The sequence below is a fragment of the Ornithorhynchus anatinus genome, chromosome 3 (assembly GCF_004115215.2).
Source record: "Ornithorhynchus anatinus isolate Pmale09 chromosome 3, mOrnAna1.pri.v4, whole genome shotgun sequence".
In the NCBI taxonomy this organism is placed as follows: domain Eukaryota; kingdom Metazoa; phylum Chordata; class Mammalia; order Monotremata; family Ornithorhynchidae; genus Ornithorhynchus; species Ornithorhynchus anatinus.
In genome coordinates, this window is record NC_041730.1 from 128,907,655 (window position 1) to 128,928,213 (window position 20,559).

At 45.0% G+C, this 20,559-nt stretch overlaps 1 protein-coding gene across 3 annotated transcripts in view; it reads left to right on the forward strand.

Moving 5' to 3' along the window:
• Positions 1 to 20,559, forward strand: part of WDFY4 (WDFY family member 4) — a 404,782-nt gene that overhangs the window by 372,263 nt on the left and 11,960 nt on the right. For all 3 annotated transcript variants that reach the window (XM_029060697.2, XM_029060700.2, XM_029060698.2), the window contains exons 58-60: positions 7,587 to 7,766; positions 12,700 to 12,882; positions 19,319 to 19,406. In XM_029060697.2, the coding sequence (XP_028916530.1) occupies positions 7,587 to 7,766; positions 12,700 to 12,882; positions 19,319 to 19,406 (451 nt within the window). The remainder of the gene's footprint in view (positions 1 to 7,586; positions 7,767 to 12,699; positions 12,883 to 19,318; positions 19,407 to 20,559) is intronic.

Here is a 20,559-nt window from a genome sequence, read left to right on the forward strand (position 1 = left end):
GAAGAAACAGGAGTGCCTCTTTCCTGGAAAACCGCAAGAGTAGCCCTTATACAGACCTGAAGGAACCTGAAGAATGTAAGGGTGCGTGGTTGTGAGGATAGAGAGGATTGGCTTCCTCTACACCTCTGCATTTTATTTTGCTTTATATATTTGAGGCCCCCTGGAAAGACAAAGAAGCTCTTTTAATGAGCCATGTGACCAGAGCCTTTGGCAGAATACCCCGAGGAAGAGTGAACCTCAAAGATTGAAGACACAGACCTAGGTCTGAGGGAGTTGCAGGAGCTGATATAATTTCTTTCAAACCTCCAGTTAATAGAAGCATATTTTCTCGGGTCTTTTAAGAGTGCTTGTCTTCTCTCCCCCTCTACTCCCGCCATTCGTTCATTCAACTGTATTTATTGAGCACTTACTGTGTGCAGAGCACTATATTAAGTAGTTGGAAGAGGACAATATAACAATAAACGGACACATTCCCTGCCCACAACAAGCTTACAGCCTAGAGGGGGAGACAGACATAAGTAGAAATAAATAAATTACAGATATGTGCGGAAATGCTGTGTGGATCAAGTAGGCCGTGTTATACAAAGACTGTGAGCCCGTTGTTGTGTAGGGACTGTCTCTATCTGTTGCCACACTGTACTTTCAAGTGCTTAGTACAGTGCTCTGCACACAGTGATCGAATGAATGAAAGATATTCTGATGGAGAAAGATACTATAGATGAACTACAGAGATCAGACATTTCTGTTTTGTGAAAACTGCCTCATCTGGATTCCGTTCATGCTTAGAATAAAGGTTTCATGTTTTGGGTGGAATCAGGTCTTGTCCCCACACACGATAGAACCTGGTGGCTGGTCTCCGAGAAACCATTAAAGGCTGTTAAGAGGTAACATTCAGTGTGGCCAACCTTCAAGTTTGGAAACTCTGGGCAGCAAATTGCAGAAGTTTCTTTGACCCAAGATCCACTTGCTTTTTCTTAAGTGGATTTGCTCCCCAAAGGTCTCTCTGGATCCAGGATATCGTTGCTCCATTTGATTGACTATTGTTGTTTTCACTTAAGCACGATCGTATTGTCCTCCTACATTACCTTCCTGTGGTGCTTTGTTTCGCTAAGGTAAAGCTGATGCCCTACACGGAATAGCCTGCCCATTTAGGATGCGTCTCAGGGGACCAAAGCATTTTGGCTTGATTATAGCAAAATAGAAGAGTGACCCTCTCAGCCACATATTTCAGTGGAAAGGCCTCATTACCTCACAGGTGCTGCCTCTACAGTTTTGTTCAGTATTGAAGATGCAACATAAAAGCCCCAGTATTGATTACATAAAAATGCAATTAATCATCCTCTCCTTTGTTCAGAAACAGAAGGAAACGGTACGGGAGCATCTCCCGTCTCTCAAATTCCCTTGTCTTCAGATAAAATAAAAGACTTTTTTATTATGAATAAAACTTGGATGGCCCTAGTTTCCTCTGCTGTTCTCAGAGGTGGTGGGGTAGCTTGTCGCCCTCTGGCAGTTTACAAACTGAACCTTTGCCACCCAGAACATTCTGAAAGAAAGACCAGGTAGAAACTGAAAAATCAAAAGGGGGATTTAGATTTCCAGAGATTGTTCTGGCTCCACAGTTGGGAAACCAAACCAAATATACCAGCTATACTATTCTCAGGGATTTTCTAGGACTGACTGGTTTGTTTTCATTCAACAGAGCTTGTCCCGTTCCACCCTAGCGTGGCACGGCTTCCTAACCTGGCATTCCTCACACTGCCTACTCACCCCAGGATACCTTAAAATAGAGGTGATAAAAAATGCAAAGATAAAAACTGATTGTAGAATTTAATAAGCTTTAACTATGTGCTAAGTGCTGGGGAAGATATAAGCTTATCAGATCAGATATCATCCCTGATCTTGTTGGTCTGTCTACCAACTTTATCACATTGTACGTTCTCGATTACTTAGTACCGTGCTCTGCACACAACAAGCACTCGGTAAATGCCATTGATGGATTGATGGGCCTCATGATCAATTTCATCCCCAGTTTACCGAGGAGGAAACTGAGGCCGAGAGAGGTTAAGTCACTTGCCCAAGGACACACAGCAGGTCAGTGGCTGAACTGGGACTCAAACCCAGGTTTCCTGCCTCCTGGTTCTCTGCTCTTCCCACTAGGTCCCACAGATTAAGCATGTTTACTTTTGGGTTTGGGGTGGAGGAAGATCTCTCCATTAGCAGATTTTTTTTTTATGGTACCTTTAAGCCCTTACTATGTGCCAGGCACTGTGCTAAGTGCTAGGATACCTACCAGATAATCAAGTTGGACACAGTCCCTGGTCCACATGGGGCTTACACACTTGATCCCCATTTTATAGATCAGGTAACTGAGGCACAGAGAAGTTAAGTGACTTGCCCAAGGTCACACAGCTGACAAGTGGCGAGGCTGGCATTAGAACCCAGGCCCGGGCTCTATCCACCGGACCCTGCTGCTTCTAACTGCTCCTGAATTAAAGATCTCAAGTGTGTTGGACTCTAGAACCTAAAAGGTTTCTGAACGAATGCCATCATTAAGTCAAGGAGCCTTGTAAGAAACGCAGTTCGGACCGATCCCAGGCAGGGCAGAAGGGAGGACTCCGTGTTTAAATGCTACCGTCATAACAACCCTGGTAAACAGCAGCCTGCATGTCGTTATCGGAGCCCTCCGCGTCACGGTAAATCTAAGACGGGTGACGCAAATTGTGAGAGAAGTCTTCGGACATTCAGTACATACTCACAATTCAGGCAGTCCAGATCCCAGAAATACCCACGTTATTCCATGGAGACATACCTGTCGTGAGAGCCCCGGTTCTGTTCCCAAGATAAATAGCAACCACCAAAAGTTCAGCTGTGCAAATAAACACCGACCTACGTGTCCGGGGCCCGGGCCAAAGGGAAGTGGGGCAGGCAGTGAAGTCCTCTGCTCCTTCGAGTCCGGTTTTCGGTGGAAGCCGATGCTTGTGTCTGCCGGGGCAGAGAGTGAGGAGCGGCATGGGAGATGGATCGGACTCTTTGCTGGAGGAAAGCTCTGCTGCTACAGGGTGAGCCCTAGGAGAGACGGGAGCTGAGTCTGATCTTTCACTCATTCAATCCTATTTATTGAGCACTTACTGTGGGCAGAACACTGTACTAAGCACTTAGAAAGTACAATTCAGCAACAAATAGGGACAATCCTGGCCTGACAACAGGCTCCCAGTCTAAAAGTGGGAAGACAGACATCAAAACAAGTAGATAGGCATCGGTAGCATCAATATAAATGAATAGAATTATAGATCTATACACATCATTAATAAAATAAATAGAATTATAAATTTGTACATATATACACAAGTGTTGTGGCACGGGAGGGCGTAGAGCAGAGAGAGCAAGTTGGGGTGATGGGGAGGGGAGGAGGAGCAGAGGAAAAGGGGGGCTTAGTCTGCCCCCAGTGCTCCGCACTCTACTTAGCCAAGTAGTAAACACTTAACAAATACCACAGGTATCATTATTAAATGCAGTCAGCTAATCGTATTTATTACTGTGCGTAACACTGGACTAGACTGGACTAGAAACTTGGGAGAGTACAGAATAACAATAAACAGAGACATTCCTTGCCCACAGTGAGCTTAGAGTCTAGAGGGGGAGGTAGACATTAATATAAATGAATAAATGACCGATATGTACATAAATGCTGTGTGCCTGGGAGGGAGGATGGATAAGTGGAGTGAGGATGATGCAGAAGGGAGTGGGAGAAGAGGAAAGGGGGGCTTATTCAGGGAAGGCCTTTTGGAGGAAATGTGCCTTCAGTAAGGCTCTGAAGAGATGGGAAAGTAATTATCCGTTGGATATGAGGAAGGAAGGGCGTTCCCTAGGGGCGTCCAGAAAGGGCGGAGTGAAACTTATAAACGTGAAGCGGTCGAATTTAAAGTGTGCGAACCAAAGAGAATTTTTGCAGTGATGATTGAAAATCGTTGGCAAAACGGAAACCATGTGTCAGAGCCAATTTCTCAGGGGCCACGAGCAATCGCAACCTCTTCATCCTCATCTCCAGTGCCATCAGTCGGTCACCTACACTGTGCGAGGAGCGGAAGGTGATCATTCCACTAGACTGCGTCAACTATATTGTTATACTGTAGTCTCCTAAGCGATTAGTACAGTGCTCTGCACACAGTAAGCACTCGATGAATACCATAGATTGATGGATTAACTGCAACCTCTTTGAGGGCATGGATGTATCTACTAACAGTATTGTATTGTGCTCTCTCAAGCTTTTAGTGTAGGGCTCTGCACACAGCAAGCATACACTAAATACTCTTAAATGACTGAAAACTCATTGTAGGCAGGGAATGTGTTTGCTATATTGTTGCACTGTACTCTTCCAAGCGCTTAGAACAGTGCCCTATGCTAAGTAAGCCCTCAATAAATATGATTGATTGATCTGATTATATAAATCCTTATATTTTCATAAGAAGTTCATTGATGGGAAAAATCAACATTCCATGGTTCATGAGGTATCTGAACCTTCTATTTGAATCTGCAAGCTCTGAGTTCTAAACATTGCCTGCCATTTCCCTTTGATAAGCCCCTATGCCTCTATGGACTTCAAATTTCTCATCGATAAAATGAAGATGATAATTCCTCTACAGTTTCCCCTTTGGTCCCAGTAAAAGCAAATTATTAGATGAGTTCTCCCTAATTATTATGAAACTTATTGAATGTTTACTTTATGCCAAAGCTTATACTAAGTGCCGGAGTGGATGCAAGGACTGTAAGCCCGTCAGTGGGAAGGGCTTGTCTCTATCTGTTGCCGAATGATACATTCCAAGTGGTTAATACAGTGCTCTGCACATAGTAAGCGCTCAATAAATACTATCGAATGAATGAATAGAAGGTAATCACATCCTGCCCTACATGGGGTTAATAATCTAAAAGGTGAGGAGGGCAAATATGACACCTTCATTTTACAGATGAGGAAACTGAGGCCCAGAGAAATGACATCACCTGTCCAGAGTCACCTAGAAAGTCAGTCGTCAGAGCTGGGATTAGATCCCGACTCTTCTGACTTCCAGTTCCGCGTCGTTTCTGCCAGACCATGCTGCTTCACCTCAGCCATGGCTATACCTGTCATGAACACGCATTGTCATTTATTAAGCATTTGCCACGTGCCCAGTGCAGGAGTAGATAAGAGATTATTGATCAATCAATCAGTGGTATAGCCCAGATCATTTTTCTACAATTATATATTGTAAATGATATATTTACAATAATGTCTGTCTCCCCCTCTTAACTGCAAGCTCGTTGCGGGCAGGGAATGTGACTGCCAATTCTGTTGTCTTGTACGCTTCCAAGTACTTGGTGAAGTGCTCTACACACGGTAAGCACTCGATAAATATGACAGGGGAAAGATAGACATTAGAATTAATTGTGGCTAGGGGAAATATATACAGTATATCCACAGTATACAGTATGCAGTATATACAGTATATGGATATTGACGTAAGTGCTATAGGGCCCGGTCTCTTTCCCACACGGTACTCACGATCTATCTCATCCCCATTTTAAAAACAAGGAAACTCCAGCCCAGAGAGATGAAGTGACAGTCACACAGTAAGTCAGTGGGGGAGCTGGAACTCAAACCCAGCTCTCCTGACTCTCAGCCCCATGTTCTTTCCAAGGAGCCATACTGTCCCAGCTTACGCTCTTCTCGGTCTGAGCAGCGTGGCTCAGTGGAAAAAGCCCGGGCTTGGGAGTCAAAGGTCATAGGTTCGAATCCCGGCTCTGCCACTTGTCGGCTGCGTGACTGTGCGCAAGTCACTTAACTTCTCTGTGCCTCAGTTACCTCTTCTGTAAAATGGGGATTAAGACTGTGAGCCTCACGTGGGACAACCTGATTACCCTGCATGTACCCCAGCATTTAGAGCAGTGCTCTGCACATAGTAAGCACTTAATAAATGCCAACATTATGTCTCCCCCAATGAGCCTGTAAGTCCGTTAATGGTCAGGGATTGTCTTTATCTGTTGCTGAATTGTGCATTCTAAGCGCTTAGTACAGTGCTCTGCACATAGAAAGCGCTCAATAAATACTATTGAATGAATATCCTGGAGGGATCGATTTAGCTGAAGAGCCTGAAGAGACGCAAAAGTTTCCCTGTGTGGATGGGAGAGAATTGTCAGTTATGCTTATGTCTGGCTGGTGACCAGCAATCCGTTTGAACCGTTGCCAGGAGAGGGGCAAACAATTCCCATTTCCCAGTTGGAAAACCTTTCTTCTCCTCAGAAGCCATGACAGAGTGGTAACTGTGACTATCTGGCTAGCGCCCTCTCCCTCAAAAATAGGCATTCTGGGGTGTCCATTTGGCTCTTCCAAACTCTGGTTGGAGCCTATTTCCTCCAGAGAACCAGGCTCAATAAGGCCTGGAAAACAGGGCAAGAATGTAAAGTCAGGGCTTCATAAGAATGGCCACCTTCAAGAAATTAATCTTTACACAGTTTAGCTCCTTGGGTATATGCCTTCACTGCTCAGATAACCCTTTCTAAGGGTCTGTTCTCTCATTCCCACGCCGGATTTAGAGCTGTTTTCTGAAGACTCCCTATTTTTCACGGTAGTAAAAGCTTCAAAAGTCCCCTTGGGAACTATTTGCTGTGGCCTAGTGGAAAGAGCCCAGGCCTGGGATTCAGAAGACCTGTGTTCTGCTGTGTGACCACGGAAAAGACCTTTAACTTCTCTGGGCCGCCATTTCCTCATCTGCAAAATGGGAATTCAATACTTGTTCACCCTCCTATTTAGACTGCGAGCCCAGTGTGGGACGGGGACTGGGTCTAACCTGATTATCTTGTATCTAGTCCAGTGCTTATACTGTTCTTGGCACATAGGAAGCATTCAATGAACACCACAATTAGTGTCGATGCCGCGGACCGTGGGATGGAATATAATCACCCAGAGAAGGCGGGGCTGCAGGCCACGTATTAATGATTATCATGGTACTCGTTATCACTTACTCTGTACCAAGCACCGTTCTAAGCTCTAGGGTAGATACAAGTTAAGCAGGTTGGACACAGTCCATGTCCCATGTGGGGCTCACAGTCTTAATCCCCATTTTACACATGAGGTAACTGAGGCCCAGAGAAGTGTAGCAACTTGCCTGTCACACAGCAGTCATGAGAAGCAGTGTGGCTTAGTGGAAAGAGAATGGGCTTGGGAGTTAGAGGAGATGGGTGCTAATCCCACCTCCTCCAATTGTCAGCATTGTGACTTTAGGCAAGTTACTTAACTTCTCTCTGCCTCAGTTCCCTCATCTGTAAAATGGGGATTAAGACTGTGAGCCCCACCTCGGACAACCTGATTACTTCGTATCTACCCCGGTGCTTAGAACGGTGCTTGGCACATAGTAAGCGCTTAACAAATACCATGATTATTATTTTCATGTGGAGGAGCCAGAATTAGAACCCAGGTCCTTCTGACAGTTGGACTCGTGCGCTGTCCACTAAGACGGGATGGCAAGTGGTCCCACTCAGGATCTCATCGGCTTTGTTTTTCTGCTCTGTCCACCCCGTCTCCCCCCTCCCGCCCTATCCCTTCACCCCCACAGGCACTGTATGGACACATGCAGGCGGTGACCTGCTTGGCCGCCTCCGTGACCTACAGCCTCCTGGTGAGCGGTTCCTCCGACAGAACCTGCATTATCTGGGACTTGGACCACCTGGTCCGCGTGAGCCGGCTCCCAGCCCACGGGGCCCCCCTCTCCGCCGTGGCCATCAGCGACTCCACCGTAAGTCTTCATTTATCATCCTTCTTTTGACACATCCATGAACATTTCATGATAACTTAATGGGTGCTCTTTCCAAAGAGAAACGTTTTGAGACAGTGATGAATTGATTTTCTTTTTACAGGGATGGCTAATAGTACCCTTAATGACAAGGGGCTACATTAAAAGGAACGCTGTTGATTGAGCGGCTAAGTAGAAGCATCAGCGTGGAGGGAGTCCGATTAAACCTTGGAGCTTTAGTTTTATTTGGGGGGGGCTTTGAGGGTTTTTGTTTGGGGAGGGTGGGGGAAGGATTTGGTTTTTATTTGCCCACGGGCAAGACCGGCAAGCGGACGGTGGAATGTGGCATTCGGTGGGGGAGGAGGAGGCTACCCAGGAGACTGGTTTCCGAGGGTTTGTTGGGGCAGACTTCTGTCTCTTGACATCAGCAAAAGGCAGGAACCCCAGCGGGGACTGATTAGAGTTCGGGTCCACAGCCAGCCGAGGCCTGCGATGGCCTGAGTCAGCAGTCTCTGCTCCATCTCACATACCGGCAAATTATTCTGCTCTCCCCTCTCCTCCCTCCACCTCCTCTTATCAAGGTTGAGAGCTGACATTGGGGCCTCAAGGTGGGTTGGCCATTTGCAAATTTAAAATCCGTGGTGATATGCTATGGTGCAGGTCAACAGTGACGAAGCTTGCCACTCCAGGAAGGGAAGAGCGGTGGGGGGAGTGGGAGGAGGGCCACGGTTCGCCTGGGTAGTGTTCTGAACTGAGTCTCTGTCGAGGGGTGGAGAAGGGGCAGAGTCACTGGTTTGACCATGTCCACTAGAATCCTACTTTAGCCAAAGAGCTTGGTCTTACTTGGCCTCTGAGCATGGAGACCAGGTTGTGCCAGAAGGTCCTACAGATCTATTTTGGCTCTTCAGCAGTTAGGAAGCATGGCTTGTGTCAGAGGAAGGGTGTGCTTTGAACATGTCATCCCAGTGAGAACACGTTTGTGCCAGCACAGGGGAAATTCTCACAATCCTCTCGCCTGTCCGTATCCCCCTGCACTCCACCAAGCTGACTGAGAAGCATCGGGAGTTCATGGAAAGAGTATGGGATTGGGAGTCGGTGGATCTGGTTCTAATCCTGGCTCTGCCACCTCCCTGCTGTGTCACACTGTGCAGATCATTTAGCTTCTTTCTTTCCTCAGGTGTAAAATGGAGAATAAATAGCTACTGTTCTTCCTATTAACCTGTGCGCTCCATGTGGAATAAGGAATGTGTCTAATACTGTATCTGCGTCTAATGTCATTGTATCTTCCCTAGTACTAAGTACAATGCTTGGCACCTAGTAAGAACTTAATCATAATTATTATTAATAATAATAATAATGATGACAATTGCAATTTTTGTTAAGTGCTTACCATGTGCCAGGCACTGTACTAAGCACTGGGGTGGAAACAAGAAAATAAGTCCCTCCCTCTAGACTATAAGCCAGTTGTGGTCAGGGATTGTCTCTCCTTATTTCTGTATTGTACTTTCCAAGTGTTTAGTAAGTGTTTTGCACACAGTAAGTGCTCAATAAATACGATCGGATGAATGAATGAAGTCCCTGTCCCACGTAAGGCCGTCCCAATCCTCATTTGCCAAATGAGATAGCTGAGGCCCAGAGAAGTGAAATGACTTGCCCAAGGTCACAATGCAGACAAGTGGCGGAGCTATTGGTGTTTCACATAACTTTCACCTCCACTGCTTATTTCCCTCTTCCCTAGGAACCAGCCTTCTCACTTCAGCCTTCTCAACTCTGTCAATCAATCAATCAATCAATCAATCAGTTGCATTTTTTTTTGAGCATTTACTATGTGCAGAGCACTGCACTAAGTGCTTGGGAGAATATATAGTATTCATTCAGTGATTTCTATGGACAGAGCACTACTGGCTCACAGTTTTAATCCCCAATTTACGGATGAGGTAACTGAGGCACCGAGAAGTTAAGTGACTTGCCCAAAGTCACACAGCTGACAGGTGGTGGTCCCGGGATTAGGACACTTGACCTCTAATCCTAAACCCTTGCTCTTTCCACTGAGCCATGCTGCGATATAACAATAAACAGATACATTCCCTCTCCATAATGAGTTTACAGTCTAGAGGGGAACACAGATGTTAAACTAAATACATAAATGATGCAAATAGTATTTATATATAAATAATATATTCTATATAATTTATATAATACATTTTGTTTCTTAGAGACAGTCTAGTTACTGCCCAATCAGGCTGCCAGCCCTGCAACCCCCCCTTTCATTCATTCATTCATTCATTCATTCATTCATTCATTTATTCATTCAATAGTATTTATTGAGCGCTTACTATGTGCGGAGCACTATATTAAATGCTTGGAATGTACAAATCGGTAACAGATAGAGACAGTCCCGGCCCTTTGACGGGCTTGCAGTCTAACTGGGGGAGATGGACAGACAAGAACAATAGCAATAAATAGAATCAAGGGGATGAACATCTCATTAAAACAATAGCAAATAAATGGTATCAAGGTGTTGTACATCTCATTAACAAAATAAATAGGGTAATGAAAATATATACAGTTGAACGGACGATATACAGTTGAGCGGACAATATCCTTTCAGCCTCCCACTGACTGCCGATCCAAGGATGGAAATCTGAACGAAGGGAGGGCCTCATTTTTTTCACCCACTCCACACCCTGATCTGGAGAGCAAACACAGAAGGATGGCTTAGTGGATAGAGCACAGGCCTGGGAGTCAGAATGTGCTGGGCTCTAATCGCGGCTCCACCTCTTGTCGGTTCTGTGGCCTTGGGTAACTCACTTCATTTCTCTGTAAAATGGAGACTGAGACTGTGAGCTCCCACTTCATTTCTCTGTGCCTCAGTTCCCCCATCTGTAAAATGAAAATTGAGACTGTGAGTCTCACATGGGACTGGGACTGTATCTGACCCATTTTTGCTTATATCTATACCAGTGCTGAGTACAGTGCCTGGCACATAGTAAGCACCTAACAAATGCCACAGTTATTATTATTATTATTATCACTCCTTTTTGAACTAAGTACCAGATTCTGCCCCTTCAACAAGCCATGGCAGGTAGCACAAAGACGGCAAGGTCTAATGGATAGAGCTGGGACTTGAGACTCAGTAGGACCTGGGTTCTCATCCCGGCTTCTTCACTTGTCTGCTCTGTGACCTTGGACATGTCACTTAATTTCTCCATGCCTCTTAGGACTTACATTCTTAACCCCCAGTTTACATTTGAAGGAACAAGGAACTTGTCCAACCTGATTATCTTGTATTTATCCCAACATATAGAACAGTGCCTGGCACAAATAACAAATACCATTACTGTAATCATTTTAATTATTATTATCCCTGGCCTCTTACATTGGAGGTGCCTGCTAGGAACCCAAATAGTCCAGTATCATTTTCTGTGCTGGTGATTCTGCTTCAAATCATTCCGTTGCAACTCTGGCTGGAGAATTGTCCCTTGTGATATAGAGAGCTCCGGTCCAAAAATGAAAGGCATTTTCTTCATTCAAACCAGATGCAGGCTGCTAATCCAGTAACTGGCAGGCCACCACCAGAGTTCAATAGTGATCTTCCATTTTCTCCACTCGGGGCAATTCCAAGATCAATCAGTCAGTGATATTTATTGACCTCTTACTTTCAGGCAGAGCACTGTTAAGCTCTTGGAAGAGTACAACACACCAGAATTAGCAGAAACGTTCCCTGCCCATAATGAGCTTACAGTCTAGAGGGGGCAAAGACATTAATATGAATAAATATTTAAACATAAATAATTTCAAAAGTGCTGAGCAGGGCACTACTTTGATGAAAACCCATTCAAGTGGATGGCTAATAGAGGACATTTAATCAGACCTCAATTTCAACAGAAATAAACCAAGACACTCTAACACAAACTTTTACCACAGAGAAGAGCCTCCTAATTTATGAAGGCATTTAGATGGGTTTTCAGGTTATTATACTAGTGCTTTCTCAACATCTCACACGGTTTTCTTTTTTTTTCATTGTGAGCTAAATGTAGACATCAAAAGGACTGAAGACTTCATGAAACACTGAGAGAACAATTAATGAGAATGTGTCTCCTAAACCTACCAGATAGCTAATTGTTTGAAACTTATTTAAAAATCAGAGTTATAAGTAGAACGCTGAACTCCTGACAACTAGTTAAAAAGTCCACACATTGCATTGGAGGCTGTGCATTGGATATATGGCTTTATTATTATGATTATTATTATTATCATCATTATTATTATATTTGTCAAACCCTTACTGTGTCAGGCATTGTTTTAAGTGCTGGGATATTTGCAAGTCAATCGGTTCAGACACAATCCCTGTCCCACATGGGTATCACAGTCCAATTAAGAGGGAGATGAGGTATTGAATCCCCATTCTACAGTTGAGGAAACTGAGGCACAAGGAAATTAAGTGACTTGCTCAGTGTCCCATAGCAGGAAAGTGGTGGAGCCGGGATTAGAACCCCAGTCCTCTGGCTTCCAAACCCACATGCTGTCCACTAGGCCACACTGCTTCTGGTTGCCTATATTTTGGAACAGTCTTACTCAACTGGAGCCGAGGGTGCGTTCTGGTCTACCTCATCTCCCCCACCCAAACTTACCCTGTCCTGGACTTCATTTCTTTGTCCTGTCCTAAACAGCCCAGGTATGGGGATCTAGCTCAGTGATCGGGAGAAGAAATAGAGAAGAGAATTTTCTAGCAATGATAAGATTGAAGGAAGCAATAATCAAAGCAAAATTGGGAAATTGTTTCTGTGGAGACCAAAGCCAAATCTTCTGCAGCTTCTCCTACAGCCTCGTATTCCATCGCTTCCATCGTTGGAAAAATTCTGGGACTGGCCTGCCATGTGTTGAGAAGCAATATATGGTGATTGAGAATGGATGTTTTTTTCTTTTGGTTCAGGGTGAAATCGCCTCTTGTGCTGGTACCCACCTTTACCTGTGGAATGCCAATGGCCAGCCTCTGGCCCGGATCAATACAGCCCAAAGCTCAGAAGGGCCCATCACCTGCTGCGGCTTCATAGATGGCCTGGACTGGGATACCTGCAACATCATCATCACAGGAAGCGGGGACGGAATTGTCCGGGTAGGTGTGTTAGCCGGATTATTTTTGATTGTTTCCAGAAATACGTCACTCTCTCTCTACCAGCTCCCTGGGGCAAATATTCAACATCTGCTAGATACGTGATGCTCTGGGATCACTTCAACCGCAGTGGACCATGAGGTGTGAAAGGGCGAGAGTCGACTCTCACAGGGAATAAAGATACAAATCATGATCAGTAGCATTTACCGGGCACCTACTTTCGGCAGAGCCCTGGATTTAACGCTGGGGAGACCTTAGGGATTAGATGGGGAGACGGTCATAAGATCATTTTCAGACGAAGAGATGTAGCTGAGTAAATGTGTTGATATGCCTTGTCTGTGCCATCGAGTCATAGTGACACCGTGGACACATCTCTCCCTGAACTCCCCGCCTCCATCTGCAAAAATGCTGCTAGTGGATCCGGAGAGTTTTCTTGGTAAAAATCCGAAAGAGGTTTACCATTGCCTCCTTCCGCACGGTCAACTTGAGTCACTGCCCTCGACTCTCTCCCGGGCCCCTGCTGCCCGGCACGGTTGAGTTTTGACTTGTAGCGGATTGCCTGCCACTCGCTAGCCACTGCCCAAGCTGGGAATGGGTAGTCCTCTGCTTGACTCTCCCTCCCGTAGTCAAGACTGGCAGAATACTGACCGGAAACTCTCCGGGCGCGACCCTGAGAGGGAACAGCCTCCTAACAGTGTCCATTCTGTGCCACGGTCTAGACCACACAGGAGGGGTTCCATGAAGGATCAGGATGATGAGCTATCGCCCATTTCCCAGGCAAAGTCCTTCAAATTGACCTCATAAGTGTTGATAATGTGTAGAAGTCCTTTGACTGGCTCAGCACTACTAAAATCATCTCCTACAGGAAGCCTTCCCTGATTGCTCTCATATCCCAACCTATTTCCTCCACTACTGCGTTCATTCATTTCATTCATTCAATCATATTTATTGAGCACTTACTGTGTGCAGAGCACTGTACTAAGTGCTTGGAAAATACAGTTTGGCAACAGATAAGAGACGATTTAAGAGACTTCTCACAGTCTGGAAGGGGGAGACAAACAACAAAACCAATCAAGCAGGTAATAATGTATTTGTTAAGCGCTTACTATGTGCAGAGCACTGTTCTAAGCGCCGGGGTAGATACAGGGTAATCAGGTTGTCCCGTTTTACAGATGAGGTAACTGAGGCACAGAGAAGTTAAGTGACTTGCCCACCGTCACACAGCTGACAAGCGGCGGAGTCGGGATTTGAACCCATGACCTATGAGTCCCAAGCCCAGGCTCCTTCCACTGAGCCACGCTGAGATAGACATCAATAGCACCAAAATAGATCAATAGAATTATAGATATATACATATTAAAATAAATGGAATAATAAATATGTACAAATATACACAAGTGCTGAAGGGGTGGGAGAAGGAGGTAGAGCAGAGGGAGGGAATTGGGGTGATGGAGAGGGGAGGTTGAGTGGAGGAAAAGGGGGGCTCAGTCTGGGAAGGCCTCCTGGAGGAGGTGAGCCTTCAATAGGTCTTTGAAAGGGGGAAGTGTGATTGTTTGGTGGATGTGAGGAGGGAGGGCATTCTAGGACGGGGTAAGACGTGGGCCAGGGGTCGACGGCAGGGCAGGCGAGTACGAGGCCCAGTGAGGAGGTTAGCGGCACAGGAGTAGAGTGTGGGGGCTGGGCTGGAGAAGGAGAGAAGGGAGGTGAGGTAGGAGGAGGCAAGGGGACGGACAGCTTTGAAGTCAAGAGCGAGGAGTTTTTGCTTCATGTGAAGATTGATAAACAATGACGGGAGATTTTTGAGGAGGGGGGTGACTTGCCCAGAGCGTTTCTATAGAAAGATAATCTGGCACTTAGATAGTCACAGCATTTAGGCACATACCCATAATTTATGTATTTATATTAACGTCTGCCTCCCCCTTTAGACTGTAAGCTCCTTGTAGGTAGGGAACGTTTCTATCTCTGTTTTTTTGTACTCTCCCAAATACTTAGTATGGTGCTCTGCACCCAATAAGCGCTCAATACTTTAGTTGGATTGACCCAGGTACTTGAGTCCATACCCACAAGCACTGAGAGTTTTAGCCCTTCTGACCTACACCCAACATTTATGTCCACATGTAAGGAGCAGCGTGATTTAATGGAAAGAGTAAGGGCTTGGGAGTCAGAGGATGTGGGTTCTAATCCCGGGTCTACCACTTTTCTGCTACGTGACCTTGGAGAAGCCACTTAACTTATCTGTTCCTCATTTACCTCATCGGTAAAATGGGGATTAAGATCATGAACCCCACAGGGGCCAACCCAATTACCTTGTGTCTACCTCAACACTTAGGAGAGTGCTTAATGAGTACCATAATTATCCTCATTATTATTATTATTGTTATACATTTAAATGCTGTTGCTTCTCCCTACCTGTGAGTTATTCTATTGTCTTACACCCCCACTGGATTGTTAATTTCCTGAGGTCAGGAATCTAGTCTACTAATTATTCTACCCTCCAAAATGCTTAATGTGCTCTACGCAGAGTAAATACTCAAAAAATACCATTGATCGATTTGTTGATTGACTTGTGAAAAGAGAATGAAAGATGAATAGACCAATGAACTTATCTAATAATAGTAATTCTGGTTATTTGTTACTATATGCCGGGCACTAAACTAAGCATGCGCTGGGGTGGACACAAGCAAATCAGTTTGGACACAGATCTTGTCCCACATGGGGCTCACAGTCTCGATCCCCATTTTAAAGATGCAGTGACTGAGGTACAGAGAAGCAAAGTGATTTGCCCAAGGTCACACAGCAGACAAGTGATGGAATGGGATTAGAACCCGTGACCTTCTGACTCCCAGGCCCATGCCCTATGCACTACTCCATGCTGTGTCTCCTGTGGCATATGAGCCAAAGAATCTAAACAAGGATAATTAAGGATCACAACACAGAAATAAAATATCAAAGAATTGGGACCTGATTATAAACTAGTTGAGGTCAGAAATTGGATATATTGTGCTTTTTATAGGTTCTGGTCCATTCCTATCAGGGTCAGCAAGGTCCCTAGAAAATGTTTGAGTGATCTTTAATAACAGTTGTGGTGTTTGTTAAGTGCTTAATAGGTGCCAACCACTGTACTAAGCACAGGGGTGGATACATTTATGAACATTTCACATATCTAGGGCACTTGGGTCTGTGCCCTTTAGGCATTTGATATTTGTCCCCTTCTCAGCTCCACAACATTTATGTCATATCCATAATTCATTCATTTAAAGTCTGTCTCCCCCCTAAACTCTAAAATCCTTGTAGGTAATAATAGTAATAATAATTGTAGTATTTATTAAGCATTTACTATGTACCAGGCAGTCTTCTAAACACTGGGGTAGTTAGAAGATGATCAGGTTGGATGCAGTCCCTGTCCCCCACAGGGCTCACACCCTTAATCCCCTTTTCACAGATGAGGAACTGAGACACAGAGAAGTGAAGTGACTTGTCCAAGGTCACACAGTAGAGAACACACCTATCAACTCTGTTGATTGTACTCTCCCAAGCATTCATTCATTCAATAGTATTTATTGAGTGCTTACTATGTGCAGAGCACTGTACTAAGCGCTAGGAATGTACAAATCGGCAACAGAGACAGTCCCTGCCCATTGACGGGCTTACAGTCTAATTGGGGGAGACAGACGGACAAAAATAATTAGCATAGTGTCCCACACGTAGTATGCTCTCAATAAATACATTTGATTGATTGGTCGATGGAGATCACACATAGTCCCCTTTCTCAAATGGGGCTCACAGTTTAAAAAGGGTGAAGAACAGGGATGGTGTCCATTTTACAGATGAGGAAGCTGAGACACAGAGAAGTTCAGTGAATTGTCTCTGGTCACACAACAAACAAGCATCCGCAACAGGATTGGAACCCAGATCCTCTAACTCCTGGGCCCGAGTTCTTTCCACTAGGCCATGTTGCTTAATGCTGGCTTTTACAGTCCTTGAAGGTAGGGAGTATGTCTTCGACTTTCATGGCATGCTCCCAACTATCTAATAAAGTGCGTTCTAATCCCCGCTCCATCACTTCTCTGCTGTGTGACCTTGGACAAATCACTTAACTTCTCTGGGCCTCAGTTACCTCAGCTGTAAAATGGAGATTAAGACTGGGAGCCCCACGTGGGACAACCTGATTACCTTGTATCCACCCCTGTGCTTAGAACAGTGCTTGGCACATAGTAAGTGCTTAACAAATGCCATAATTATTATTATTATTGTTATAGTAGGTGCTCATAATGTGCTGGGGGTGAGGAGGAAGATAAGAATGATGATTTCTTTGCATTGAAAAAAGAAAACCTCTTGTGCTCCTTTATGCATTTGTAGTTCAGTGTAACCCAGTGGAGGTTAAATGACTCCGTAAAAGGTGTATTTAAAGGAAGGTGGGGGGTCTTTTTAACCCCCATGCTTGCTGAGCTTTTATTTTCCCAGTACAGTCTCCCCTGCATGCGTGAAATGTAAATGAGGAACTGAGAGTGAAAATCCTTGGCTGTGGGGAGGAGACAACAGGGCCTGACTTCGAATCAGAGAATCAGAGAAGCAGCGTGGCTCAGTGGAAAGAGCACGGGCTTTGGAGTCAGAGATCATGAGTTTGAATCCCAGCTCTGCCACTTGTCAGCTGTGTGACTGTGGGCAAGTCACTTCACTTCTCTGGGCCTCAGTTACCTCATCTGTAAAATGGGGATCAAGACTGTGAGCCCCATGTGGGACAACCTGATTCCCCTATGTCTACCCCAGCGCTTAGAACAGTGCTCTGCACATAGTAAGCGCTTAACAGATACCAACATTATTATTATTATTCGAAGCCTGCCTCAATAATCGATTCACTCTTTGACCCTGGATTCACCTCCAGAGCTAACCAGGCCTCAATTTTCCAGACTGAAGAAGGAACTGCTAAAGACACTCACTTATCTCTGCTGAGTCAGGGGAAATCATTGTTAAGACGGATCTGAAAGAGCTCGGCCCACGCAGAGACTCCGGAGATTCAAATAGAGAGCTGGTTGTTGCAAACAGTCACGTGTCGCTCTTTCCATTAGGATAACACGGGCGTTTTAAGGAATGTGTCACTGATTCTTGGGGGTATTAATCAGGGTGGGGTGAAAGAATTTGGTATAAAATAGCAGCTGGTTAATCTTCCATGTGTCCCCCTCTGACATTTTGAAATATTTAGAAAACCCTCTTTGTCAGCAATTTCATTCCCACAATTGCTTCTTCGTTGTCCAAACGCAACCAGCTGTGGAATTAAAACGAAGGCCACCAAAGTCTCCGCTTATGGGGTTCTTCTGAGATTGAAGTCACACAGGAATGACCGAGTCATGGATATTTAAGGTCACAGAGCCCCCCGCACATGGAGCAGTGGAAAGAGCCCAGGTCTGGGAGTCAGAAGAAGGTCATGGGTTCTAATCCGGGCTCCGCCACTTGTCTGCTTGTGTGATTGGCCTCTGTGCCTAAATGAATTTTGTAAACTGGGGATGCAATCCTATTCCCTCCTACTGAGGCTGTGAGTCTCATGGGAGACAAGGACTTTGTCCAGTCTGTTGTTCTAACCCAAGGGATTATCAGAGTGCTTGGCACATAGAAAGCACACATAGTAAGCACTTAAAAAGTAAAATGATGATGATGATAATAATAATAATAATAGCTTATCGTGACTATGGAGGTGATCTCAGGCATGCAAAATAAGCATTGTCTTTTGCAGAAAGTTTGAACCGAAGCCCTCGGAGATCTGAAAATAAGCTTTGGAGCTGAGTTTGGGAGTCAGTCGCTGAATGCCGACCCTACAAAAAATAACAAAAAGAATAAGAATAAACTGTGGTATTTGTAAAGTGCTTACTGTATGCCAAGCACTGTACTAAACATAGGGGTACATACAAGATAATCAGGTTGATAAATATTTAACAGAATTCCACAAAACCTCAGAGGCCTATCAATCAATCAGTAAATTGTATTTATTGCACTCTATTATTCTCTATCACCAGAATTCACCAAATACATTCAGCTGGAGTCTCCATCAACCTTTCTCTCTCATACCTCAGATACCTTCTGGGAGTCACAAGGTCATGAGTTCTAATCCTGGCTCTGCCACTTGTGTGCTGTGTGACCTTGGGCAAGTCACTTCACTTCTCAGGACCTCAGTAACCTCATCTGTAAAATGGGGATCAAGACTGTGAGCCCCATTTGGGACAGGGACTATATCCAACCCGATTTGTTTGTATCCACCCCAGTGCTCAGTACAGTGCCCGGCACATAGTAAGCGCTTATCACGTATCACAATTATTATTATTTTATTATTATACCTTTTCTGTTTAAAACATGAGAAATGTGACTCTGAGATTCTCCCGTTGATTCCAGACTAAACCTCCGAGTTTCTCTACATAATGTTTGTTTTTTTCTCTCTCATGGACAGTTATGGAAGACTGAATACATGAAGATATCAGATCAAAGTGGAGTCCCAGAATCCCAAGAACCCACAACCAAAGCTCTGGACCAGAAAGGTATTTGGAATGATAGATTATTACCCCAAATAATCCCATGCAAGTTTTTGCCCATATGCATTTATTGTCCAGTGTAATTTGGGCCTCAGAATTCATAAAGAGCCAAGCCTGTCACTTCCAAAATGGATGGCCCTCATTCACGTCTCTTATCATCTATCCTCTGGGTCTGAACTTCCATCTTTGTGTTCTCTTCTTCCTCCAGTCTGAACTTTACTTTGCGTCTGTCTGCCCTGATAGACTGTAAACTACTTGACAACAGGGGTTATATCTAATAATAATGTTGTTATTTGTTAAGCGCTTACTATGTGCAGAGCACTGTTCTAAGCGCTGGGGTAGACACAGGGGAATCAGGTTGTCCCACGTGAGGCTCACAGTTAATCCCCATTTTACAGATGAGGTACCTGAGGCCCAGAGAAGTGAAGTGACTTGCCCACAGTCACACAGCTGACAAGCGGCAGAGCCGGGAGTCGAACCCATGACCTCTGACTCCGAAGCCCAGGCTCTTTCCACTGAGCCACGCTGCTTCTCTACCAACTCTAGGGTGCTGTCGTGGCTTAGTGGAAAGAGCCCGGGCTTGGGAGTCAGAAATCGTGGATTCGAATCCCACCTCTGCCACTTGTCAGCTGTGTGACTTTGGGCATGTCCCTTAACTTCTTTCTGCTTCAGTTACCTCATCTGTAAAATGGAGATTAAGACTGTGAGCCCCACCTGGGACAACCGGATTACCTTGCATCTACCCCACTGCTTAGAACAGTGCTTGGCACATAGTAAGCGCTCAACCCATACATTATTATTATCATTACTCTCCCAAGCATTGAGTCCATGGCTCAACCCTTTGGGGGTTTGGGCCCTGACCGCTGGTTATAGTGGGAAATGGGATCAATGGAGAACAATCCAGGGGCTCTTCAGCTCTGCCACAAATTCTTCCAGAGGGTAAGAGACTTATTCGTTTAATAGGAATGAGTTAATGCACATGAGCATCAGAGTTTTTTAAAAATGGTTTTTATTAGCAAGAGATTAAATCAAGCAGCTGGAGTAATTCACCGTAGAATCCTCAGCTTCCAACAGAGGCTAGGACACGCATCTCTGTGTAATTTCCACTTGGCTCATCCTCAGTTCACTACAGACGTGGCAGTCAGCCCTAATACTGATT